Below are 23,411 nucleotides of genomic sequence, written 5' to 3' on the forward strand. Positions count from 1 at the left end.
CGCGTTAGCAATTAGCATGCTTGTCCTTGCGGTAGAGTGTCCCCCCTGGTAGGCCTGGGGTTGACGTGCTTTGACAGCCAGGCTTACTGTGGCCTGGCCAGTGCTCTTGTGCTGTTTGAACAGGGAGGTGGAGACACCCTGAATGCCTGCCGCTCAGCACTCGGCCATAATTCAATTACACTGAGCTGGCCGCGGAGGCCAAGTGGATAGCCTACACACACACACACACATATACCTTTCCACTTAAACACTCCTGCATGGCTTGCTAATGACACAATCGTACTACAGGCACACGCAGACCATTGACCACACACTCACACACAGCATAGCATGTTTTACAAGCACATGACTTCAAACCAGGGAAAGGTAGATTACAACAGATCCAGGCAGTTTGTGTGTGTGTCTGTCCTACAGCTAGGACTGTAGCACATACTGTCCTACAGCTCCTGTTCAAGCCAGACATTTGTTTTGGTGGAAGCCATTTTAGTTTCTAGTCTCCACCATATTGGTTGCCAGACTCTAATTGAATTATCCCCCAGGTTGGTCAGCCAAGACCTGGGTACCATTGGGAGAATTGCGCTAATGCAACATCAGTGTCATGCCAAAATCCTGGTGTGTGTGACAATCTGAGATAGATTATCCCACAGGATCAACAGCCTTGTCTGGCGCACATAACTAATGTAATCTCACATCATCTCAGGACTCACTGGTAGACAACTGGTAGGCCAATTATCAAAACATTTATATGATCTGATATGGATAGATATAGAGATATGGAGTAAATGTGAATGTTTATAATGATATTGATGAAAAAAAGAAAAAAACATTATACACTATGTAATGTATGTTTCCCTAGCTCTGATTCAGCATAAATAGTATGTAGCCTAGCTACTTCTGAAACATAGGCTATCCTGTCAACTGTTTGAGATACAAATAAGACATAAGATTATGACAATTTTTATACAGAATGTCCAAATAAAGCTTTTTGGATTGGATCTTTAAATCTTATATCAACAATGCTTGCCAATCTTTGAATCTTGAATCAACATTATGGTGGCTATTGATGCCTGGTGAAAACAGGCCTTCTCCATCGTTCTCATTGGTTGAGCTGGTGGTTCTCAGGCATGTCAATCCTGTCATCCCACTGAGGCCTGGCCAAAAAAATATCAACTCTTCCTCCATTTCACATGACAGGTAATTGGACAGCAGGTCTGAGAGATTAACATTCATTCAGATTCACATCCATTGCGTAGAGCTGTTGGTATTGAATGAGCCAATTGACAGTTCATGTTTAAACTTGTGTTTGTTGGGACGAAAGTCAAGATCGTAAACTGGTTACGTCATCAAAGTGTTTATATCACCTCAATTCAACTGATGTAAATTTGCCTTCAAGAAAACATGGATGGGTGCCATGGTAAGATAATTTGGGATGAATTCGTGGGAACATAATATAATAATAAAGGGTTGCAGGCCTGCTGATCAGTCACTGTAAACAGTGGCTAATGATTTGATGTGGATAAGACATTGTAGAATCACAACAGCATGTAACCTAACTAAAATGTAGGTTGGAAAATGAAGAAAACATAAGAAAACGGATTTAGTACAAGTAACAAAATTGTGTGGACTAGCCTATAGGCCTATTCTGGCCCTCAATTCCCTGTGATGGACTACCTTGAGACCGTCGTTTTCAACTATTCTCAATTGGCCATTTGCGATTCCAGGTAAGAATAAGAAAAAAAATCTGTTGCCTTAGGCCTTGTAAGAGGTCAGCAGCAATGATAAGAAGAAGCAGTTGTCCTCACACAAGACAGGTAGCTTCGGAACTGGAGGCGACACAACACACTTTTTTCTCTTTTCTCCTATGGCGGGCCACAGACTCGTCTGTCCGGTTTCTCTCTCTTGGCTCTGCCGTGTGCATGCGAGCGGCTCGTAAAAGGCAGAGGAAGCTGAGGTGTAGAGACAAGGCGCTCGAGGCGAGGGGAGTTTACACAGCGCCTCAACATTAATCCGCCCTCTCGGATTTTTGTATCCGACCTAACAGTAAGGATGGCAATAAAGCGAAACCTTCCTGTGAAAATATTCCTAGGTGTTTGGCAACTATTCCTGTTTAGCCCACACTTTTGACAGGTTTGACATTTGATTAATGTTGCCAAAATGAACAACAGTGCAGAGACTGATTTCAGATGCATCATTTATATTATAAAATGAAGCATTGAAGTCTTAATTTCTATGTCTATTGGTCCAATGGGAAGGAGTAATGAAGCTGCATGTATGTGCATATGCTGATCAAACTGTGGGATATTCATTTCTGAAACAAGTTGCAAAAGTGGGCATGTATATTATTTAAATCTACAATATTCAAGTTGAGTATAGAAATGTATACATCTAAAGACTACCTCTCCACGTCTTACCAACTTTCCTACCCTAACCCTGATTGTTAATAGTGAGTTATTTTATTTAATGTATGGCCAGCTAGGTTCACCTCACAAATACGGGTGTGTCTTTCTCTTGTCTATTTCATCGAAACTTTTTTTGGCTGAACAGTCCATTATTGTTCTTCTCTGAGAAAGAGATTTCATTGTACTGAAAACTCAAACAGGCACTTAAAGCATGACACTAGATGCACGCATAGTGACATACATTTACAGATCCAGGTACAATAGACCCTTGAGTCATCCGATCAGCTCTGAGTTTCAGGCTTACAGACAGAGTAGTACCGCCGTGTGGGATGTGGCCAAATGGAGTGGAGGAGCTGCAGGGTTCAGAGTATGCAGCCCTGCTTCTAGCCTCAGGCACGTAGCTCAGATTTAAGAATGAGTTGGCGTGTCAAGATAGCGTGTCTTGCTTGCTAATAGACCACGCCTGCACCTGTCAGGTGCTCAGTGGCATGCCTATGTTTCGTGCAGGAGCTTGTGTGTATATGTGTGTGTGTGTACGTGTGAGAGACTCAAAGAGAAATGTGTCTGTGTGTGTACTCTCTCTCTCTCTCTCTCTCTCTCTCTCTCTCTCTGTTGCACGCAGCTGCATACCCCAGCAGTGATGGACACCTGTTATTTAACTCGCTCCTGCGATGGCTAAGCAACCCTGGAAACACCTAAATATTTACTAAGTCATGCAAGACCTGGGAGGCTGAGTTTTGGAGTTCTCTTCCTCTCTGTACCTGCACACGTCTGGGCAGGTTATGTAAACAACACGCAAAGGGAAAGCATATTCCATGTCACCTTCAGTGCTTCTGCCCTTCCACCTGACTCTTCAGCAGATGTGACACAGAGAGGAGATGGACCAAGACAGAGCCCACCACTTCTAACAGACGTTGTTTGTTCTCCTTCTCTCCTCTCTCTTTCATGACCAGGGGCCTGCAGGAGATACGGACCTACAAATAGAGGAAAGTTGAGTTGCTCATCAACCGTCATAGCTTAGGTGTTGATTCATACTGGCAACACAACACTGCGCACACCTAAGTTTAAATCCTGACATCCAGCCCCCCACACACCAAGACCATCTTTGTGGAAAAATTCCAAAAATGATTAGAAGGAACTTCATTTCTACTACTCAATGTGTAAAACAACATTTTTGGGTCTCCAGCACAGCCAGCTTTTGATGAGCAAGTATCTCCAAGTACAGTAAAGCAAAGGTCCTACAGGTCCTCATTGCTTGGGACTAAAGTCCTCAACTTGTGCCCCCTATGGAAAATAGACCAGGGCAATAAGGTCTTCTGGATGTCGTCACTGCAGGAATGACTGATGAAGATTATCTGCTTGCTGGACAGGCTGTCTCTGCTGAACCTGGAAAACAGAGGGGTGAGAGAAAGGTCACTGGCAATCTGCAGGAATGCTAGTGGCCGTATCAGTGACATCACTGGCAGATGCCAGCCTGGCAGTGTGTGACTGCCTCTGCTTCCTGGCTCAGGATAACCCACTGGTGGGTAGCGTGTATGAATATGTACTCTACATATGAACATTGATATAAACACACATTTAATTAGACACTGACAAAAGCATACGCACACTCACATTAATTTGGCATGGACATGATCATACATGTATACACACACATTTTTCTGGAACTCCCTATGTCTCTCTCACACGCACACAAACACACGCACACACAAACACACACACACTATAGCGTGTCAGTGGGGAATGCCTTTGCTATCTGAGGTTCTTGTGCAGCTTTATCAGACACATCTTCATGTTCACCCACATCTGCCAGTGAATAGCTGCACCTAGCCCTGCTCCTCACCTGCAACAATGGTGGCATTGCCTCCAATATAAAATGGAAATGTTTGCTACGGCAAATACAGGATGAGTATAACTATTAGATGTATTCGGTTGAGGACCAAGTGACTGTCATTTCCTTCCTCAACCATAGTTCACATACCTGTCACTGTTTTGTAAACCCGACTGAGGCATAACAGCAGGGAAGATCAGACTGAAGACAGTGTGCACTATGTTCTAGAGCAGGGATCCCCCTACTATGGCCTGCGGGCCGAATACGGCCCGCCTACGCATTTGGACCGGCCCTCTGAACAATGCCAGAGACATTTTTTTAAAACATTTATAAAAATAAAAAAAAGATTAATATGCATAAGTAAGTCACTGTTTTGATTTCAATAGCAATTAATAGGAAAAAAGGTAATTACGATAGTAATAATGATCTTTTAATAGGCTATATATCCCTTGATATGTACGGATGTATGGTGCATAACAAAATAATAAACAAATCTAGCATAATAAATACATTTACAATCATAATAAAATCTCCACAATAATAATGGTAGTCACTACGGCCCATGTAATTTTCTGTTACAGACCGACCCGGCCCCACATTAAAGAAAGGAACAATGATCTGGCCCTCGCAGAAAAAGTTTGGGGACCCCTGTTTTAGAGTGCATGTAAACATATGGGCAATAATCTGTATCGTCTGTATATAATCTGTATAGTCTGTGTCGTGATTATCTCGAGAACCAGGCATTGTATGAAGTTGACATTTACTGGGTGAATTGCTCAGGACCCAGGGACATGCAGTGTCACATGTGAATGTGTTGTCTCACAGATCTCACAAAACAAACTGGGCAACAGGCTCCACTTCGTCACTTAACATTTTATTTCTCATATCGGCATGAAATGAGGGCAACATGGGGGACAAAGAGTCAAGGATAACTAGCTACAACCTATTGTTATATGATGAGGCCATCAAGAGCTAGCTAGCTATCCACATGACTAACGGATTGTAGCCTATAGAAAGCTTACTATGGCTAACTGACAAGATTAAATTCAACAAGTTGTTATTTGATTACAAATAGGGAAAAGAGAACGAGAATGCTCATTCTGTCTTTTTTACCAGAAAAACTAGCAACCATTCACTGTGTAATATTGCACTCAACCACTGGTACAGCAGTAGTCTTGTTAAACCAGAAGAAACTCATGTGACCCCCTCTCTACTGCCTCCCTATGGAGCCATCAGGTAATCTCCAATTGCATGACAAGGTGTGAGATAAGTGGCTCTGTCTCTCTCTCTTTTCTTTCATTGACATAGTTCTCAAATTGTTTAATGTTGTTTTTCATGATCCCAGGTTTCCTAGCAACGTCTGTACTGGGAACCGCAACTGCACGGTAGGGGGTGGAGCTGTTAGGTGAGAGACTTGACAGACAGACACACACATACGCACGTTCACACACACACACAGACACACACACACGCCCTTCCACCTGTCCTATCAACAACAAGGGATCCGGAGAACTGAAAAGTGTACATCCATGTCTTGATCAAAGAAAAGTCATGAGTATATGGCGTGCACCTCTCCATAGATCAAGCAAATATCTGTGATTTTTCAGACAGAACATATTTTGGGCTCATCCATGTGCACAGTCATTATAGGTGGGAGCGAGCTCAGACTGGCTGACACTGAGGGTCTGTAATTATCCCTCCAGCTGTCACTGCCAAAGCATTTGACCCCTGACCCCTGATACATACACTTGAGATAATTTGCAAGAAACACGCGATAGTTCAGGGGCAGTTAGCCCCCCAGAGACCCCTGTTCCACCATGTTTTACATAAGTATTGACATGATTAACTTCTCTTCGCTTTATGAAGAGGAGTTTGGTCAACACTCTGGTGATGTTCCAGTCAAAATTCCGCCATGCTTACCTTCTCTGTTATCTGGTCAAAACACAGAGCCAAAACACTGAACCAAAGACAGTCCCATGCCTGTGCAACTTCATCTTCGGTAGCTTAGCCCCCTCCACTGGTGACAATGTGGTATCTAATAAGTAAAGTAATTACTGTCATTGACTTAATGAGGGTCAAAAGATTTTCTTTGAAAAGCACAAAAAACAGAACTAAAATGTTTGTCTGTAGTAATTGTAACTGCCTGTTCACACTTGAAGAAAATCACCCTGTACCAGGCAGCTGGCCAGACCTTTGTGTTTTATTCATTCCATTTCCCTTTTTTAATCACTACAAGTATATGTCTACACTTTTGGAATGTGTGATTTCATTGTGTATGCTGTTTCTGAATAGCAGTTGTTTTCAAGGCCTGTGGCACACTTTGCTTTACTAAATTAAGATGCAAGGCCTACACACAGATGGGTACACACACGCACATGTATAACGCACATGCACACACACAAACATACACACACACACACCTGCTTATGATCCAAGCGAGCACCTCCACACATGAGAAAAAAACACTTAGTAATATGCAAAGAACTATGTACAAATATAATAATGATCAATACATGGTTGTATTGCTCTTTTGTATCTTTTTTTCTGTCCTCTTTTGTATTAGCTCCTTTCTCTCTTTCTCTCTGCAGTCTGTTGTCTCTGACAAAGGGAAAGCAGAGATGAGGTCTCTAAACATCAGACAGTCCTGAGGCATGGAGACAGTTGATAGTTGTGTGTAGCGACAAAGCTTCACTGGAGTCAACAGGAGTCAGTTCACTTATTGTCTTATGCTCCGTAGGAGCTAAAACTGGTTCCCCATGGCTGTGTGATTGACAGTTGCCTCAGGTGACCTAGTTGCCTAGGTGTCAGGTTTTGAGCCTGAGCTCTCCTTGTCCAGAGCCCCGGTCCATAAAGTCTGCCTCCCCGCTGGAGTTTGGTGGGCTGTCCAAGGAGATACCTCGCCTCTTCCCAAACACTTGCTCCTGGAGTTCAATGATGTCATTGCGAATGTCCGCCATCATGAGAAGTAGGAAGTCGAAGGAGCCGGGGGGACCCTAAGGAGAGACGGGAGGTGTTCTTTCAGATACAGCTCCTCTGAATTCTCTATTAATACATTAAGGTTCAACTTGCCTTTGAATGACTAGATTGTCTTAATAAGACAATCAACATGGAACAAACAGGACAACAATATTACTGTAATCATGTTTTTCTTTGAAAGCTTTGTGTACAGCAGTTTGTATGTATGACTTCCTGACGGGGTTGGAAGGGAGCCTAGTGTGCAGACTCACAGGTGGACCCCTGGGGCCTGGGGCTCCTCTATCTCCCTGAGGAAGAACGGATAAAATCATAAATAGGAAGTCTTTTCCAACAATAACTCCACACTAGGCCTCCTCTCAGTCTAGCGTGAAACGCCAAACTGTTAATGTTCCAGTTAATACCTTTATAAACATTTACTAGGTAGAAGTTATGTATTAACAAGGTTTATGACCATCCACACAAACACACATGCATGTATGCACAGACATAGTGTTATTTCACGTGGAAATGAGAGATAAATAATGACCTTGTGTCCATCTCTTCCGGCTGTACCAGGTGGCCCCTGGAGTATGGAAACAACAGTTAATATGATCAGTTAATGATATCAGATTGTCATATCTGTGGTTTATTTGTCTGTGGCAAACAACACTTGTTAGCTGACCTCAGCTAATGTGTATGAGAAGTGTTCCTGGAGAGAAGCAGCATTGTCATCTTACCACCGGCCCCCTGCGGCCCCTCTTGATGTGCTCCAGATCAGGCTGGGGGCCCATTGGCCCCATGTTCCCTCTTGGTCCCTGTAGCCCTGGCATCCCCGTCTCCCCCCGCTCCCCCTTCTCCCCTGGAGCTCCTGGGTGTCCTGGTAAACGTGGACAGGAGAGGACTTGATAACTTAACTGATGTGTGTGTGTTAGTGAGAGAGACAGAGAGAGATTTGGACCGTTTACCTGGGACCCCAGGCGACCCTGGAAGGCCAGGGGGACCGGAGGGCCCGGAGGTGTCGGGCCCTTTCCCCACCCTCCCAGGAGATGGCTTGTCACTGCTGTTGGCCAGGCCATAGGACAGCATCCCCTGCACACACATACACACACCAGTGCAATAAAGCCAGTTGGTCATCCACTTAGGTGACAATAAAAACTAAAAATGTATGTGTGTGGTCCCACAGTGGGTGTGGTCATACAGTGTACCTGGTTGGGTGGCTGAGTGCTGCTGGCCAGCCTCAGTTTGAGCTGCAGTAGGCTGTTCCTCATGGTGACAAAGTCCTGGCAGGTGAAGGAGCAGGAGCCTGCGCTCATTAAGGTGTCTGACTTCCCTGGGGAGCTCACTGGGTAAGACACACAGTCAGGAACACTCTCAAATACACAGGGTGGTAAAGAGGTAGACCAAGATTGTTACTGTACTTAGTAGATTTTTCTGGTATTAGTACTTTACTTCACTATTTATTTTTTTGACCACTTTTTATTTTGACTCCTTAAATATTTGTATACAAATATCTATACTTTCTACTTCTTACATTTTCAAGACAGTCTTGTTACTTTAATTTTAATCTGTATTTGGTGGCATGATCTCTCTCTCCTCTCCTGTCCTTTCACTGTGTGTGTGGAAAAAAAAGCTTTTAAGTTTTACAAATATTTTCGAAACAAAAGTTAAGAAAAAAAGTTTTGAAAGAATGAAAAAAGAAAATTGAAAACCAGATTTGACAAAAAGTTTTGAAAGGTTGAAAAAATAATTGATAAAAAAGTTTTGAAAGGTTGAAAATATATTTTCGAAAAAAAAGGTCTGAAAACAATGTTTTGAAAGGTCGAAAATATATTTTTCATACATTTTTTTTACTTTTGCCACCCCTGGTGGTAGACACCCACGCAAACACACTATAATCACAGATACCATATGTGTACCGCTGTGTACAAGCCTTTGGGCTCAAACTCACAGTTGTGGTTTGGGATACAGGAGCGCCGGTCAAGTGCAAGGATGTAGCCAGTGTGACACGCACACAGAAAGCTGCCCACGCTGTTCTCACACCCGTGGTCACACACACTGCCGTTGGATTCGGCGCACTCATCTATGTCTGCAGATGGAACACACGAAGGCAGCCACATCATGTCTCACACGCTTCACATATGGCATGCAATTCAGACAATATATAGAGTATATCAGATGGCTGAGCGGTTAAGGAATCAGCTATTAATCAGAAGGTTGCCGGTTCGATTCCTTGCTGTGCTAAATGACGTTGGGTCCTTGGGCAAGGCACTTCACCCTACTTGCCTCGGGGAGAATGTCCCTGTACTTACTGTAAGTCGCTCTGGATAAGAGCGTCTACTAAATGACTAAACTGTAAAAATGTATACAACGAAGGAAGCTTCATGTGGTGAATGTGATTTTTTTGTAGGAAACTGTAGCTAGTCCTAATTGGTCCAATGACGCATCCAATCAGAGACAAACAGGAAGTGGACTGACCCAGACAGTAGGGGTTCTGGTGGTTGCGATGCCGCTCCCGGTCAAAGCGGTAACCAGGGTAACACGTGCAGACGACCCGTCCAAAATTGTCTGTGCACTGTTGTTCACAGGGCGATCCAGCACACACATCAACACCTTCCAAAGACAAACACACACAGACACAAAGAAGAGCATTAGTTTATCACTTAGCTTTCAATGCATTGACCTCACAAACTCTAGGAGTAGTGGAGTAATATTGCCCTCTAGTGTTCACAAAGAATCATTTGACATTGTGTGGAACATGAAATCTATCCATAGAACAGATGTTAATGTTGATGATAATAATGATAATAATGTTAATGTTAATGCTCATTTTTTTACCTACTTTCAGGTATGCACTGGCCCATCACAAACCTGAAACCTTCACAGCATTTCCTCCTGCAAACAAACAGGAGAGAAACAACATCAGACAATCATTACAACACACACACACCAGATGGACAGCACGCAGTGAGTCAGCTGTCCTTCTGACAGAGTTCATCACCATGGTGGAACCATGCTGTTTTTACGATTTACTCTGTCTTCAATCAGACAACATTGCCTACCCCCTTTCCCCCTTCCCCCTTCCCCCCCCCCACCCCCCTTGTCCCCTGCACTAACACTCAGGCTCAGCCAGTTCATGCCTGTCCACGGGTTCACATCCCGCTCTGGTTCCACTTGCTCGAGGTCCAGCCAGGAGACAGCTGTGCCGGAGGAAGGTGCAGCGCCAGACACAACAATCCGCCACATGTTACAGGGATTAGGAACGGAACCACGGAACCGAAACAGAGCAGGGCCGCCGACCTCGACGAGTATGGGGTGGAAAAAAAAAACGAATGCCCAAGGACTGCACGCTCTTGTCAGGGAGAATTTAGCACAGTGCTCCATTCGTAACGCTCTCAAGACGACAAGTTGCTTTTATTCCTCTCCAGCTTCCATGCAGCATAACCCTAAATCACCCTGTCCGGATTCCCCTCTCGTGTCCTCCTTCTCCTCCCCTTCCCTTGAATGAAAAATAACCCAGGGAAGGACAGGTCTGGTAGGGCTTTGATGAAAGCCAGATGAGGGGTAATCTACAGCCTATAGTATTGTGAAGGGGGGTCTGGATCTGGGACAAGAACTGGGGACTTGTGGGGTCTGGCAGCCGAAGGCCACCTCTGTGCCTAACCAAGGGACTCTCTCTCACGTCTCTGCCCAGGGAGGAGAAGCTGGGCTAATGTGGAGCAGATGTGGAGCCTGTCTGAGCCGTAGGTGGAGAGGTGTGGAGAAGGCAAAGGCAGAATAATATCTGTCAGTATCCTGGTAAACATCAACAGACCATCTGTCAGTCATTTTGACACACACAAACACAGAAACTGACACACACACCCACACACATCCTCACTTGATGGGGGTTCTGATGAATGAGACAGGCTCTTGGTTCCACAGAGTCTTGTAGAATCAGGTCAGAGCATTGGCAGAGGTTGGGTGACCTGTCTGTTATTGTTTTGCAATGGGAGGGATTGCTGTCTGTTGATGGACAGGGATCTATTGGCCTATAAGGCCAAACTGCTAAGCTGCTAAACCTCCATCACTGTCCTGTCGGCTGGTTCTCACCCTGCCTTTGTGTGTGTGTGTGTGTGTGCCAAAGGCCAGGGTACTGGCAAGTAATTGGCTACAGCTTGTTAATGTCTGCCACATATTATTAGTGAGAGTGATCTTTGACACTGGCAGACTTGTCAAACACTTGACTGTGAGACTCACACAAACAAACACACAGGCACACACGCAACAAATAGAGAATACTAGAGTTTCCTTATACCACTCTCACATTATCAACACTGCTGCTTGGATGCCAGCTTCCTGACCCTTTGAGGATTTCTTCCAAATTGTTCCCTGAACGGTATGACCTTGAGGAAATCTAAGAGAGGGTAAAAGAGATCTGGACTAGCTCTGTTAATGTTGCACTGACAGTGCCAGGGGACTATAGTTTCTACCAAGCTGAGACTATGATCATCCGGCTCTGCTTTCTACCAAGCCAGCCCTCAGAGCACTCTCACTGGGCTTCCTTATCAGAACAACCCCCTCATCCAGGGTCCTGGAGATTGGAGGTGACCCAGGGGCTACCTGCAGGGGGAGGCGGGGGGACAGAGAGGGGCCACACAGGGCCTGGGCTGGAGGTGCTGCTGCCAAAATCAGCAGTGAGCTACAGGGAGGACCAGTGAGACAGGATCCAGAACCAGGCCCGGGCCCGGATCACTTTACACAGCAGATTATGTACTTTAGCCAGGGGTCTCCCTCCAGGGGGCTGCACACCATGTTATTGTTTTCCACCCGGGGTTGGTGTGATTTATTTGTTCGTTCGCGGCAGGAATTCACTACAAAGGAGGGATATTCATTATAGTGCCCCCCCCTACTCTTCCCCTTTCTGAAAAGAGTAGGACAGTCTGGAAGTCTGGAAAGCAGAGGGTTCCATGGACTGAACCCCCTCACGCAATAACAAGAATGATGCTTTCATTAAATAGGTTTACAGTCACAACGTGTTAAGAATATAATTCATAAACCAGAAAGCTACTCCCTTGGCTGTAGAGAAGTTTTTTTTAATTGAGTGAAATAGGAGGATGGCGGAGGAGGGGAGGAGGAGTGGATGGAAAGGGGGGGGTGAGGTTTGTGTGACGTGTCAGGGGGTAGCGTCTCCTGTATGTAAACACTCCAACTGTCAGACTCCTCAGAGACTGGAGAAAACTTTGTGGGGTTGTTATGGCAACTGGGGAGGAACGGCAGCGTGCAGGGAACGAGGGAGGGAGACGACGACATCAGGAAGAGCCGGAGGAAGAGGATGGGGAGAGATGTGGAGGAAGAGAGGCACAGCCTGCGTGTCAGTTTGTGAGCTGGTGATCCCTGGAGAGGGGCTGTCCTGTTAGAAGAACAGGAAGAGACCTAGGTGAAGGTCGCTGCCCTCTCAAAACAACGAGACAGGAGACTCGCTGTCTGAGTCTACGCGTGTGTGTGTTTGTGTGGGTGTGTGTGTGAGAGAGAATGAGAAAAAGAGATCATAAAATGAGCAGTAAGTGTTGATGTTTGTATCTGTTTACACGGCGCGAGCCATCCTTTGCTGTTCCTAGAATCGCTTCATCGTTCCCGTAAAATAACATTCTGCCGTCTCCACATGCTTGAGCCTTTGTGGAATCGCTGCTGTCGGATTTTGTCTCTCTAAACCTTAGAAGGTGTCAGTCCCTGTGCGTCACAGTAACAGCACCAGCATATGAGCCTCTATTCTCCTCCGCCTCCCGCTGTTGGGAGGTGTGAAGGTGTTGGGCTGAGGTGCCGGTCCAGGTAAGGGTGTTAGTATGTAAGTGCCTGTTCTTGGCCATGTGAGTACACACACATATGGAGGTGTTAGCTTGGTGAGTGTGAGTGTGTGCTCTCTGTGTTTATTTACACTGGCAGCACACTTCCAGGGGCCGGGCCCCCTGGGGACACATCAGAGCCCTCCTCTAACAGAGGGGCCTTTGACTGAGAGCTCAGAAGGTCTGCCCCACTTCCCTCTCAGGCACAGACAGGCTCCTCCATCTCACCCCCTCTTCTTCTCCTACTACCTCCTACTGTTTCTGTCTTCGCTGCCTTAAAGTGTGTTGTTGAGTGTCTAGTTTAGCCCTGTCACAGCCTCAGCCCCAGTTCCAGTTCCTAGCCCTCAGTTCCAACCTCAACCCATTGCCAGACTGTCAGATTCAGGGCCCTCTAGCCACTCTGACCCCATAGGGCTCTGGTGTCACTCCAGGAATGTTCAATCTCTGACCCCTCTCAGCCCCATTGATGGACAATCATGTGACCCACTGGGAGGTTAGGGTCATTTGGTCCCTAATAACAGTCAAAAATGATATGGAGGGAGAGGGAGGGACAGATGGAGGAAGAGAGAAAAATAAAGGAGAAAAAGAATGAAATGGCTTAAGAGATAAAACAGTGAAAGAGAGATTGAAGAATAAGAAAGTTGGGGGAGAGAGAGAGGAGGGCCAGACTGCACAGTGAAGCAACGTGGCCTAACCAATGACAGATGACTTCTAATGACGATGACGGCTCTCCTGTCAGAGGCAGGAAACCAGGCGACGGGTGGACATCCTCTTAGGGAGGACGATACGCTGACATCACACCAAACCTCTTAACCACCACTCAAGGTAGCGACCTGATAAGCCTTGAAGACCTTTCAAAACCTCCCCACATCAGATGAGAACAACCTGGAGGTCATTCGGATAGAGAATTCCCTGGAGATATCTCCATGCTGATCCAGGTCGTGACGTCTCATCAGAGCGGCTGCAAATGTTCCTTTACGCTTCATTTTTTATATTACGTCAAATAAAAACAAATATTCCATAACATCCAGCTGGCCTAGAGTTCAAACAGCACACACACACCGGCAAGCCAGCCTCTAATCAATGGCTGGGTGATTTATTTAGGCGGAGGTATGAACTGTGACAGCCCACAACCATAGAAGGGCACAGCACACTTACTATTGGGCTATGGAACATGAGGTATGAACCAACATGATGTTCCCATAAAGACCCCCTGAGGTACAGGGTCATCAGACGTCAAAAATATGACTGGACGATGAAGGTGAATATAAAATCAGTATTCCATGTAAATGATTAAACTAGACCACTTCCTACGTGAGGGGTGTTGTACAGGCCATGCACAGTAGGATCACAGGAAGGTGGGTGGAGGGGGGACGTTGGCTGACGTGATGATACGTCAGAAGTGTGGGGGGGGGGGGGGTAACATTGCTGAGATAGATTATTGTGTCAACTACAAGTGTGAGAAAAATGAACAGGTTTCTTTTCCCACAGCTCAGTCTTGATCCCCATCCAAAACACACAGAAAGAAAACCAGGAGAGAGAATGGAGAATGAGGAGGGAGAAAGAGGAGAGAGAGGTGTTTTGCTCAAGGAACCCAATGGACTTACATGTGGTGATGAATCGTCCTTTCACAATGAGTTGAGCTAAATGAGCTGTTCTGATGGAAAACGTCATGACTTCAGGCGCGCTTTTGGCAAGAGATGTGCCTGAACTTCAGTAAACGAAGCATAATAAAGGGGCTGGGATGCTGAGGTCCTTCTGTCCACACTGGGCTGATCTGACCAGACCGCTGTTAGACTGCTGAACCTGTGCTCCACCTACCCTGCCCCCGACCACACACACACACACACACAGACACACAACCTGAGGCATCTGGTCCTTGTTATCTCAGATCCTGTCTGTTTTTCATTCGGGACTCTGACACAAGTCATTTAAACACCAAATTTTTCTCTTGCTCTTTTTTAAGTGTATTAGTGACAGTCTCTTCACAGAGTGATTGGCAGGAAGGACACATCAAGGCAATTACTATGTGCTGCGTGTTAAACAGAAAGATTTGCTGTATAGCGTGTCACATGGACGTACACAGACCAACACATTCATGCATCAGACCCAAACACACGCACACACCCCCCAATATTTCTACCTCACGAACACATTCATCACACACACCTCATACACGCACAAACGCATATGCACGCACGCACACTCACGTACACACCCACACGCACAAATACACACGGGCCTGCTTCTCCTCACCTGCTAAAGAAAAGCACTCTGCTTTTACAACCACTGCAGACAAAGGAATGTGAGTGCACTCTCTCCTGTCCTCCGACCCTTTACTTTCTCTCTCCCTCTCTTCATTCTCCCTCTGTCCTCTGCAGCGTCTCTCCGCTCCTCCTCCACGGGGAGCTCAGGGGCCGTGGGAGAGGAACACTTCCTGTCTGTGTGTCTGCCAGACCGTACAGACGGCAGCCAGGTGGAAAACACAGCACACTCACAGAAGGAGGGAGGGAGACAAAAAGAAGATAGAAAGAGAGAGAGTGAGGGAGAAAGAGGATAAAGAAAACTTAAAGGGAAGACGTGTGTGAGAGAGAGACAGAGAGAGAGAGAGAGAGAGAGACTAAGATATACTAAGAGATACTAAGAAAGATCAAGTTTGAGAGAAAGGGGGGAGGGCTAACAAAGGTGTAAGAGTTCAAATTATAACAGCGCACTCACAGAAGGAGGGAGACAAAAAGAAGATAGAAAGAGAGAGAGCGAGGGAGGGAGAAAGAGGATAAAGAAAACTTAAAGGGAAGACGTGTGTGAGAGAGACAGAGAGAGAGAGAGAGAGAGAGAGAGAGAGAGAGAGAGAGAGAGAGAGAGAGAGAGAGAGAGAGAAAGAGAGGACAGTCTTTCTTACACGACCATTCTGGTTTTAAATCCATCAGTCTACCTCAACAGCCTGGCCTCAGCATTTCCCCAACATCAGCCAGCTACAGTATGGGCCACCGGTTAACATGGGGGGGAGCTCTGAATGAAGGCCCCGTAAAAACCAGGGGCCTGACCTGTTGAGCTCCACTCCCCACTGCGAATCCCTTTCCTGCTCTGTTTATAGACCTCTTCTCTCTTCTCCAGGCATGCCCCTACCGTGAGGGACACACCGTCTGCCAGAGACCAGATTTATTTAATTTGGAATCGAATGCTATGGCCCCCCTCCACCTCCCCCTGTAGTATATTACCTCCTCCTCTTCCTCTAACCCTCTACTCCACCTTCTCTTCCTTCTCCTCTTCCTTTTCCGCCTTGTCATGTCCCTGTTTTGTTTACTGCCGGCCCCGGTAGACCCTGTTGATCTGAAGCGATGTGTGCATGTGTGCATGTGTGTCGGTGTATGGTATGTGTGTATCGGTTGGGGGGGGGGGGGGGGGGGGGGGGGTTGGGGGTCAGTAGCTGTACATCCAGAGTTTTCGACCCCCTCTCATCTGCTCTCTTTATTTGTTTCCTTATGGATTTACTGCATTATCCTTGGCTCTCACCTCTCCTCTGGAGCCTTCATGGTCTCCACACACACTCAACACATGCACACACACACACATATGCAGCACATTGAATAAAACCACCACGTAAAAGAATCTCTTTAATGCACTAGGAGCACTTACATACACACACATTCACACATACTCTGGAACATGCGCTGTTCTAACAGGGGCAGCAGTGAAAGTGTGTGAAGTCGGGGTGTTGTTGACCCTGCTGGCCGATACTCTGCGTCTTCTTGTTTGCTGTTATCTCAGAGTTTTAATGGCTGAAACTATCGCCCGCCACACACACCACACACAAATTCCACTCTCAAAGGGACAATGGCACCCAAGACAAGAACGAAAGAGGGGAAGAGAGAGAAGGAGAGGGAGAGAGAAATGGAGAAGTGATAGACCAGTTGAAAGGTAGCAGTTGGGGGGGTTGGTTGTGTCCTGCCTTGGGTGTTCCTTATGTGACCACACTCACGGAGGCATATCATTGGACAGCAGAGCAGTGGGTCTGACCAGTGTAATGAGTTATGACAAGCCGGTTCTACTCTAAATCTGTGGTCAGTGATTGCATATGATTAAATCTGCACGTTATGCACATTTGTGTTATTTATTTAGTTGATAGCGAGTATGTGTATGTATGTGTGTGTCAAGCCCAGTTAGTGAGTTCATGTCAGTTCATTCAAGATCACCCCCGTGAGAGCTCTTGCATGACTTGTAAGATGCTTGGAAATCCATCTCCAGTTCAAAAATGGCAGGCGAACAGGAAAAAGCCAGGACGCAAATGATCATATCAGGACCCTTTGCAGGGAAATTTCAGACAATACTTCCCAAACTCACTATGACTCACCGTAGAGGTTTCTCTGGATACCATATTTCAAAATCATCAACAGTAAAGGTTTTTTCCCTTCTTACTCTCTCTCTGTCATGGGACCTGAGGTTAAAACAGTGTTCGCCCAAACCTAACCACATACTCCGGAATATGATGCCTGGAAGTGTGTTTGTTTGTGTGTGTGTGTGCGTGCGAAAGAATTGCGTGTATGTCTATACCACATCTAAACATAGTTCTCCAGTCCTCTTGGGACCACCCCTGCAACTGTACTGAAACAACAGTTTGGACAAGCCGACAAGTGAAAACAGACATGGATTCAGACCCTTAGCTTACACCGACATCCCTCCCTCCCCCCATCTCTCCATCCATCCATCTTTCCCTCAATCTATCACTACAATTGATGTAGCAAGACAGGGTTGTTGTCAAGTAGCAGATTATGAACAATAACTTAAATTGGAAAGCAAAATCTATTATATTCCTGTTTTGTTGGTGTCCCGCCCTTAACTTCCACATCCTATTAGCAGCAAGTCTCTCCCTCTCTCTGTCTGTGTGTCTGTGGATGTGTGTATGTGTGGTGGGCGTGGTTTCAGTCTCCAGCTCACGATTACATCATTCCTCCCTCCCTCAGTCTACACACCTGCCTCTCATCATCAGCTTGCAAAATATCTACCCCGGTTTGCCTGTCAGTCATTGCCAGATCGTTGTTACATGTTAGCTTTGTTCATGGCTGCTCTGTATTATTGTTATAATCTTGTATATCATTGTTAACCTGCCCTGCCCGTTCTGCCAACTGTGCCTACCTGCCCTGCCAACCTGCCCTGCCAACCTGCCCTGCCAACCTGCCCTGCCAACCTGCCCATCCCTCCTGCCTTGCCCTCCATTTCAGTTCCCTCCCAATCCTTCATTCAATAGCCCTTTTATTGACTTCCTCATCCTTTGTTTGTATTGTGCACTTGGGTCCACTAGTCCAGCCCCCAAATAGTTGGCTTGGATCTTTTATGCGTCCACACACTCATCTGTCTGTCTTCTCAGGGCAGCCCTATGGTTGCTCTGCAGTGAGACAGAGGCCCTCAGCAAAGCATGCAGCTTTTCTGTCCTTCTCTGGAGCAATTGGCTGTGGAGGGTGTTTAGAGCTGAACAACACACACGGATCAGTCGTTTATTGGTTTATCGACACTGCAGAGCCTATCCTGATACACAGCTGAGAGCACTTAGAGAAGGAGAGAGGGAGCGAGGGAGGGAGCAACCGAGTAGAGGACTTGTAAACTCATCAACGTTTCTGCCAAGCGAAGAAAACAAAGACAATGGTAATATAGACAAAAGCAGAGAAGAGAGAGACAGAGAGAAGAAGAGAGAGAGAATTATAGAGAGAGGGAGGAAAAGAGACAAAGAAAGAGACCTTTAGATAGTAAATGGGTCTGGGTAACTCCCTGCGGGTTCCGCTTGGCATTGCTCGCCCTGACCTCCCACAGTGAGAAACAAACATACAAAAGGAAAGGAATAATATAATTCACCTTTCAGTTTTAGGGGAGGGTGTAGACAAACAAGAGGAAAACAAAAGGAAGAGAAAAAAGAGGAAGAGAAGGAAGGGGAGGAGAGAATCCTCACTGTCTTGGGGTAGAATGCTGGCATGGATTCTCTCACCCACAGCAACATCTCCTTCTGAGCTTCCCCTGCTAAGATGAAGAGGAAAAAGAGAGAATCGGAGACCTGGCAGGACTCCCTGCCCTCCTCAGCCTTGGTTCATGCTCTGACTATACTCCTTATTGTGCACGGCCATCATGGTGATAATGAGAACTAGCAGGGCTGGGAGATTCCATACCAGGACCTCTCTGAGACGAGCCAGGAGAAACTCCTCACCACCCCCACTTCAGGAGCAGTCTGAAGCCAAGACACTGAAGGAGACCTGAGGCCTGGTAAACCATGAGGCTGACATTGACACAGAGCAGACGTTGGGGCCTGGTCCCAGCCCTGTAGGAGAGGAGAGTCTGAACCCAGCCCTGGGGAAGACTGGTCCTGGGTCCAGCTCTGGGAAAGGTGTGGTGAGCAACACAGATTCAGAGGGGATCAGTGCTGCATCTCACAAGTCATTTCTCAAATCCGTACCTCTTTTACTGCCCCCCTTATTCACTATGTCTACACGTATCAGGGAACAGCTTTGAGGATGAGTGCAACCTTAAGTGCTCTCCTCAAGTATTCTGAGTTGGAGGAAAGGACAGAGAACAGGGGGAGTGAAAGAGAGGAGTGGTAAAGGAGAACAGAGGAAAAGTCGAGGACCTGGTTGCAGTCAGGAAAGGAAAATGGCATCCGGAAGAAGGGCGGGAGGGCAATTCTTACCTGAGACAGGTGCCATTCTGGCCGCCGGTTTTAACACATGGGTACTCCACCGTCAACACCTTGTTCTCAGGACACCCCTCCCTTTCAGGAAGAAGAACACACGTGTGATAAGGGTTAGTAAGGGAATTAGCTGATATATGGTCATGTTGAAAATATACTGTCAAACGAAAAGCATATTACAGCCGTCTTCAACATGCCCTGCCAATCAAATATAAATGGTATAATTAAAAAGAACACAAATGCATCCATATTTCACCACCTTTGCATTTTACGTAATGGAAACTTCTCAGGGAAAAAACATCCCAAAGCAGTTTTACACACAAAATCAAGATAATACGTTACACATTGTCTAGCATGGTATAGTGTGTCTTCAATCTTATTTGACAACATATCAGTTCTCATTACGTTCATAAAACCCATATGGCCTTCTCTTGCACAGCAACAAGGCACCATAACAGTAATAAAATAAATGAAGTCAGAATAATAATACGTTAAAGTTATGGAATACACTTGATTGTGCCTTATGAAGCTGGCAGCCTAATCGGTTATTATTGATGCTTTCAATCTCTAGATGCATGGCGGTTTAGTGTCAATAAAATGAAAAAATATGTATATATATAGGATGGATATATTATGAAGCTACTGTACAGAAATTAAATATGCTCAAATGGGTCGGCGTGACACCATTAGATAATTAACTGCATACGCCCGTTGCTCATATGCCAGCCGACTGAGATACTCTCTTTAGGCATATGAATTTGATCTATCATATGTCTACTAGCAAATGTCTTTTGGCTCGCTGTACCGCGAATGATTGAGAGCACTCACTGGTTTGCCTTCTTTTTGTGTGTAGCCTAGCGTAGGGTATTTCCCGTGTATCACATGTTGCGAAGGGCGCGAGCGCACGAACGCGCTGTCTGGAACTCCTTTAAACCCAAACTAGCAATAGCCCATACCTAATTCAGCAATGCCTTTGAATATCTCTACTTTGATATTGTGGGTGTTTTGCCTACAGGTAACCAATTGTGTTCTCTTTAGACACTGTTGTATACAGTTTTAGGCTACATTTCTACCTTATGACATTACATTGTTGAGTAGGTCGTTCATAATAAACAGGTGATTGGAATGACAACCGTTCCCGTGAAACATTGACTGAATTTAAGTAGCCTAATTTTACGAATCAGTTAATAAACTTTTAATTTTCTATATTGCCAACACTGCTCTGTAACGGTACGAGAATGCGCAACTTACCCAGACGTGTCTACGCCAAATGTTGTTCTTATAGAACTGGCTCCAGATTCCCAAAGAAAAATGACACAAATTGTCACGAATGGTAAGAGCGTCGCACAGCAAAGTTTACCCATGTCCCTCGCTTTGAGACAGAAGGATTTACGTTAATTTGATGACTTGAGATCAAACACGTCGCTGGCCTCCAAATACGTGATCTGTTTTCATTTGTCAGTGACGCACTTGTGCGGATTTTAAAGAGAAATCATAAACTGAGAGCAAACACATGAGACTCTCAATGTAACTTAGAGCGTGCGCTTATAAGTGGCACAGAATTACGCAGCTCCGTCCCAACTGTTGCGCACTGAATCAGACCCCCTCGAGCGATTCTAGATGGGTTTATAGCCATGAGTCGCGATGCGCGCGAGTCCTTTCACTAATCCCCGGCGGAATTAGCCTACATTCCTGCTTTTAAGAGCTGACTATGCGGAGAGAAAACAGTTTGACAAGAGTAGACATACCTCTACATCGTCCTCTTGTGGAACGAAGTTGCATCCACATTTTTATTTTTAGCATCTCTGTTCCGATCTCACTAAAGTGTGTCCATACTAGGTTGATAATTGGTTGCTAAACATTGAATTAATACCCAACTTCTCAACTTTTGGAATTTATTTTTTAGGCCAATTTGATCGTTTATGTAATTTTGAAAAATGTAATAACCTAAATTCCTCTGAACGTAGTTTGCCAGATAATCGAACCATACTTAGCCTACTCACCATGACCTGACTACCAGAGTAGCAAATACCAACCATTGCAAGGCAAGGTCCTGATATCATATAAATTAGAATAATATAAAGGATTGGAAAAAAAATTGTGCTGGAAAACTTGTCAACACAGAGGTGTGTCCACAAAAATGCATATTGTCTAACATATAATATAATATTAAAAACATTATCATGATTATGTTTTTAATAACATAATATAGCAATACAATTTAATAATAACCCCCTTTAATAAATTAAATTAGAATCATTTCTAAGAACTTTTAGAAGACCCATAAAATTGCAGAACAATCAAGCATTCTGTATCTAAACATCAAGTTGTGTTCCTGTGCATCATATTGAAACCTTTCTTGTGAGCGGCCTTTGTTCTCACAGTGGTTGTACTGGTTTGGGGTAATGGCATAAACAGAATGGCATGCAGAACTGGGCAATATTTGAGGTAAGACAGAGAGAGGTTTACCACGATGATAGGGGTGCAAAGTGATCCAACCCCAGTGGACAGCCAGCCAGCGAGTCAGTAAGCCTATGGTCAGCATGGATGTTAGGTAACACCGCATTCAGTTGTCTTCTCGAACTTCATTTCCCCAAGTGGCTTTGTTGGCTACCAGTCAATAGCAACAGCTGGTTTCATTCTCCACCAACCAATCACATCAAGACCTCCCCACCAACCCCTCCCCACCCTCTCACTGCTCCCCCACCCCTTACTTGCCTAACATACTGAATTAAACTGCTGCCTCACTCTCCTCATGTTACATTCCCTTCCAAATTAAATAAATGTATAAAATATATAAAGAAACATTATTAAAGAACCTCAGAGAAAAGCAGTTGTTTAGACGGCAGTCTCCTGGTCATTATTTTGACCACACAAGCCACCCTTTCTCAAGTTCCCACGGAGCACAGCTCCTCACTCCACTGACATTTTTTTTTCTTTATTTGGTGTTTGTCAATCTGCATACAACAAAACCCTTAGAAAATGTGTTTTTCATTGAGGGCTGGGGCCACATTGGTCATGTTCACTGAAACTGTCCGAACCCTGAAACAAAAGCGATTTTCATTCTGACAACATTCCAAGATCGCTTCAGAAATGGCGGAGATGGTCAAGGTAGCTTTAGTTGTTGTTGTCATTGTTGTTGCACACCTGAACACTATTGTGTCTTCTCTCTCAGCTTGATGGTTGTCTGCACTGCATGGATACAATGTCAAGATCTAAACGACTCTCTAATCAACGTCCGTTGTCTCCTCGTGCCCTAGTCTCCTCGTGCCATAGTCTCCTCGTGCCCTAGTCTCCTCGTGCCCTAGTCTCCTAGTGCACTACATTCATCCAGTAGTGTCTTAGTCCAGTATACTGCTCATCCACTTGTCCTCTGGAATGTACAGTAGGTCGGTCGGCCAATTCCAATGTCCTCCCACTCCATCTTCTCATTATGACACTGAGGAACAAGACACATCATTACTGAGATGAACATAAGCTGGACTGAATAGCTTACTGCAGCCCTTTCACATTAATGTCAGTTGATTCAGTTATCTATTTGATTTATGTGTCTTTGTGCCATCAATAGTACTATAGCAACAGCCCTGTCCAAATCTGTCAGTGGATGAAATACAGCCAGGATAGTGTGCGTGTGTGCACGTCTGTGTGTGTGTGTGTGTGGTTGTATATATGCATGAGCCTGCTTGCCATTTTCCTCCCTTTGTGTCTTGCATCTTTTGCACTAACTATTG

The 23,411-nt window shown here is 45.4% G+C and overlaps 1 protein-coding gene across 4 annotated transcripts; it reads right to left on the reverse strand.

Moving 5' to 3' along the window:
* Nucleotides 1-6,412: 6,412 nt before the first annotated feature.
* LOC134028372 (collagen and calcium-binding EGF domain-containing protein 1-like) lies at nucleotides 6,413-21,517 on the reverse strand. Of its 4 annotated transcripts, none has more exons than XR_009931516.1 (12): nucleotides 21,429-21,517; nucleotides 19,681-19,761; nucleotides 10,025-10,077; nucleotides 9,661-9,795; nucleotides 9,134-9,271; nucleotides 8,391-8,527; nucleotides 8,151-8,274; nucleotides 7,923-8,062; nucleotides 7,733-7,768; nucleotides 7,458-7,493; nucleotides 6,674-7,223; nucleotides 6,413-6,553 (listed from the first exon to the last, which is right to left on the reverse strand). XR_009931516.1 is itself a non-coding variant. In XM_062471857.1 (11 exons), exons 1-11 carry the CDS (start codon nucleotides 21,042-21,044, stop codon nucleotides 7,035-7,037), a joined length of 1,182 nt encoding a protein of 393 aa, XP_062327841.1. In that variant the 5' UTR covers nucleotides 21,045-21,328; the 3' UTR covers nucleotides 6,564-7,034. The 4 variants fall into 4 exon arrangements, 1 of the variants encoding a protein (XP_062327841.1); XR_009931515.1 differs by lacking the exon at nucleotides 21,429-21,517 and adding an exon at nucleotides 20,932-21,328; XR_009931517.1 differs by lacking the exons at nucleotides 19,681-19,761; nucleotides 21,429-21,517 and adding an exon at nucleotides 15,264-15,466.
* Between the last annotated feature and the right edge of the window lie 1,894 nt (nucleotides 21,518-23,411).

Source organism: Osmerus eperlanus, chromosome 10, assembly GCF_963692335.1.
Source record: "Osmerus eperlanus chromosome 10, fOsmEpe2.1, whole genome shotgun sequence".
Lineage (NCBI taxonomy): Eukaryota > Metazoa > Chordata > Actinopteri > Osmeriformes > Osmeridae > Osmerus > Osmerus eperlanus.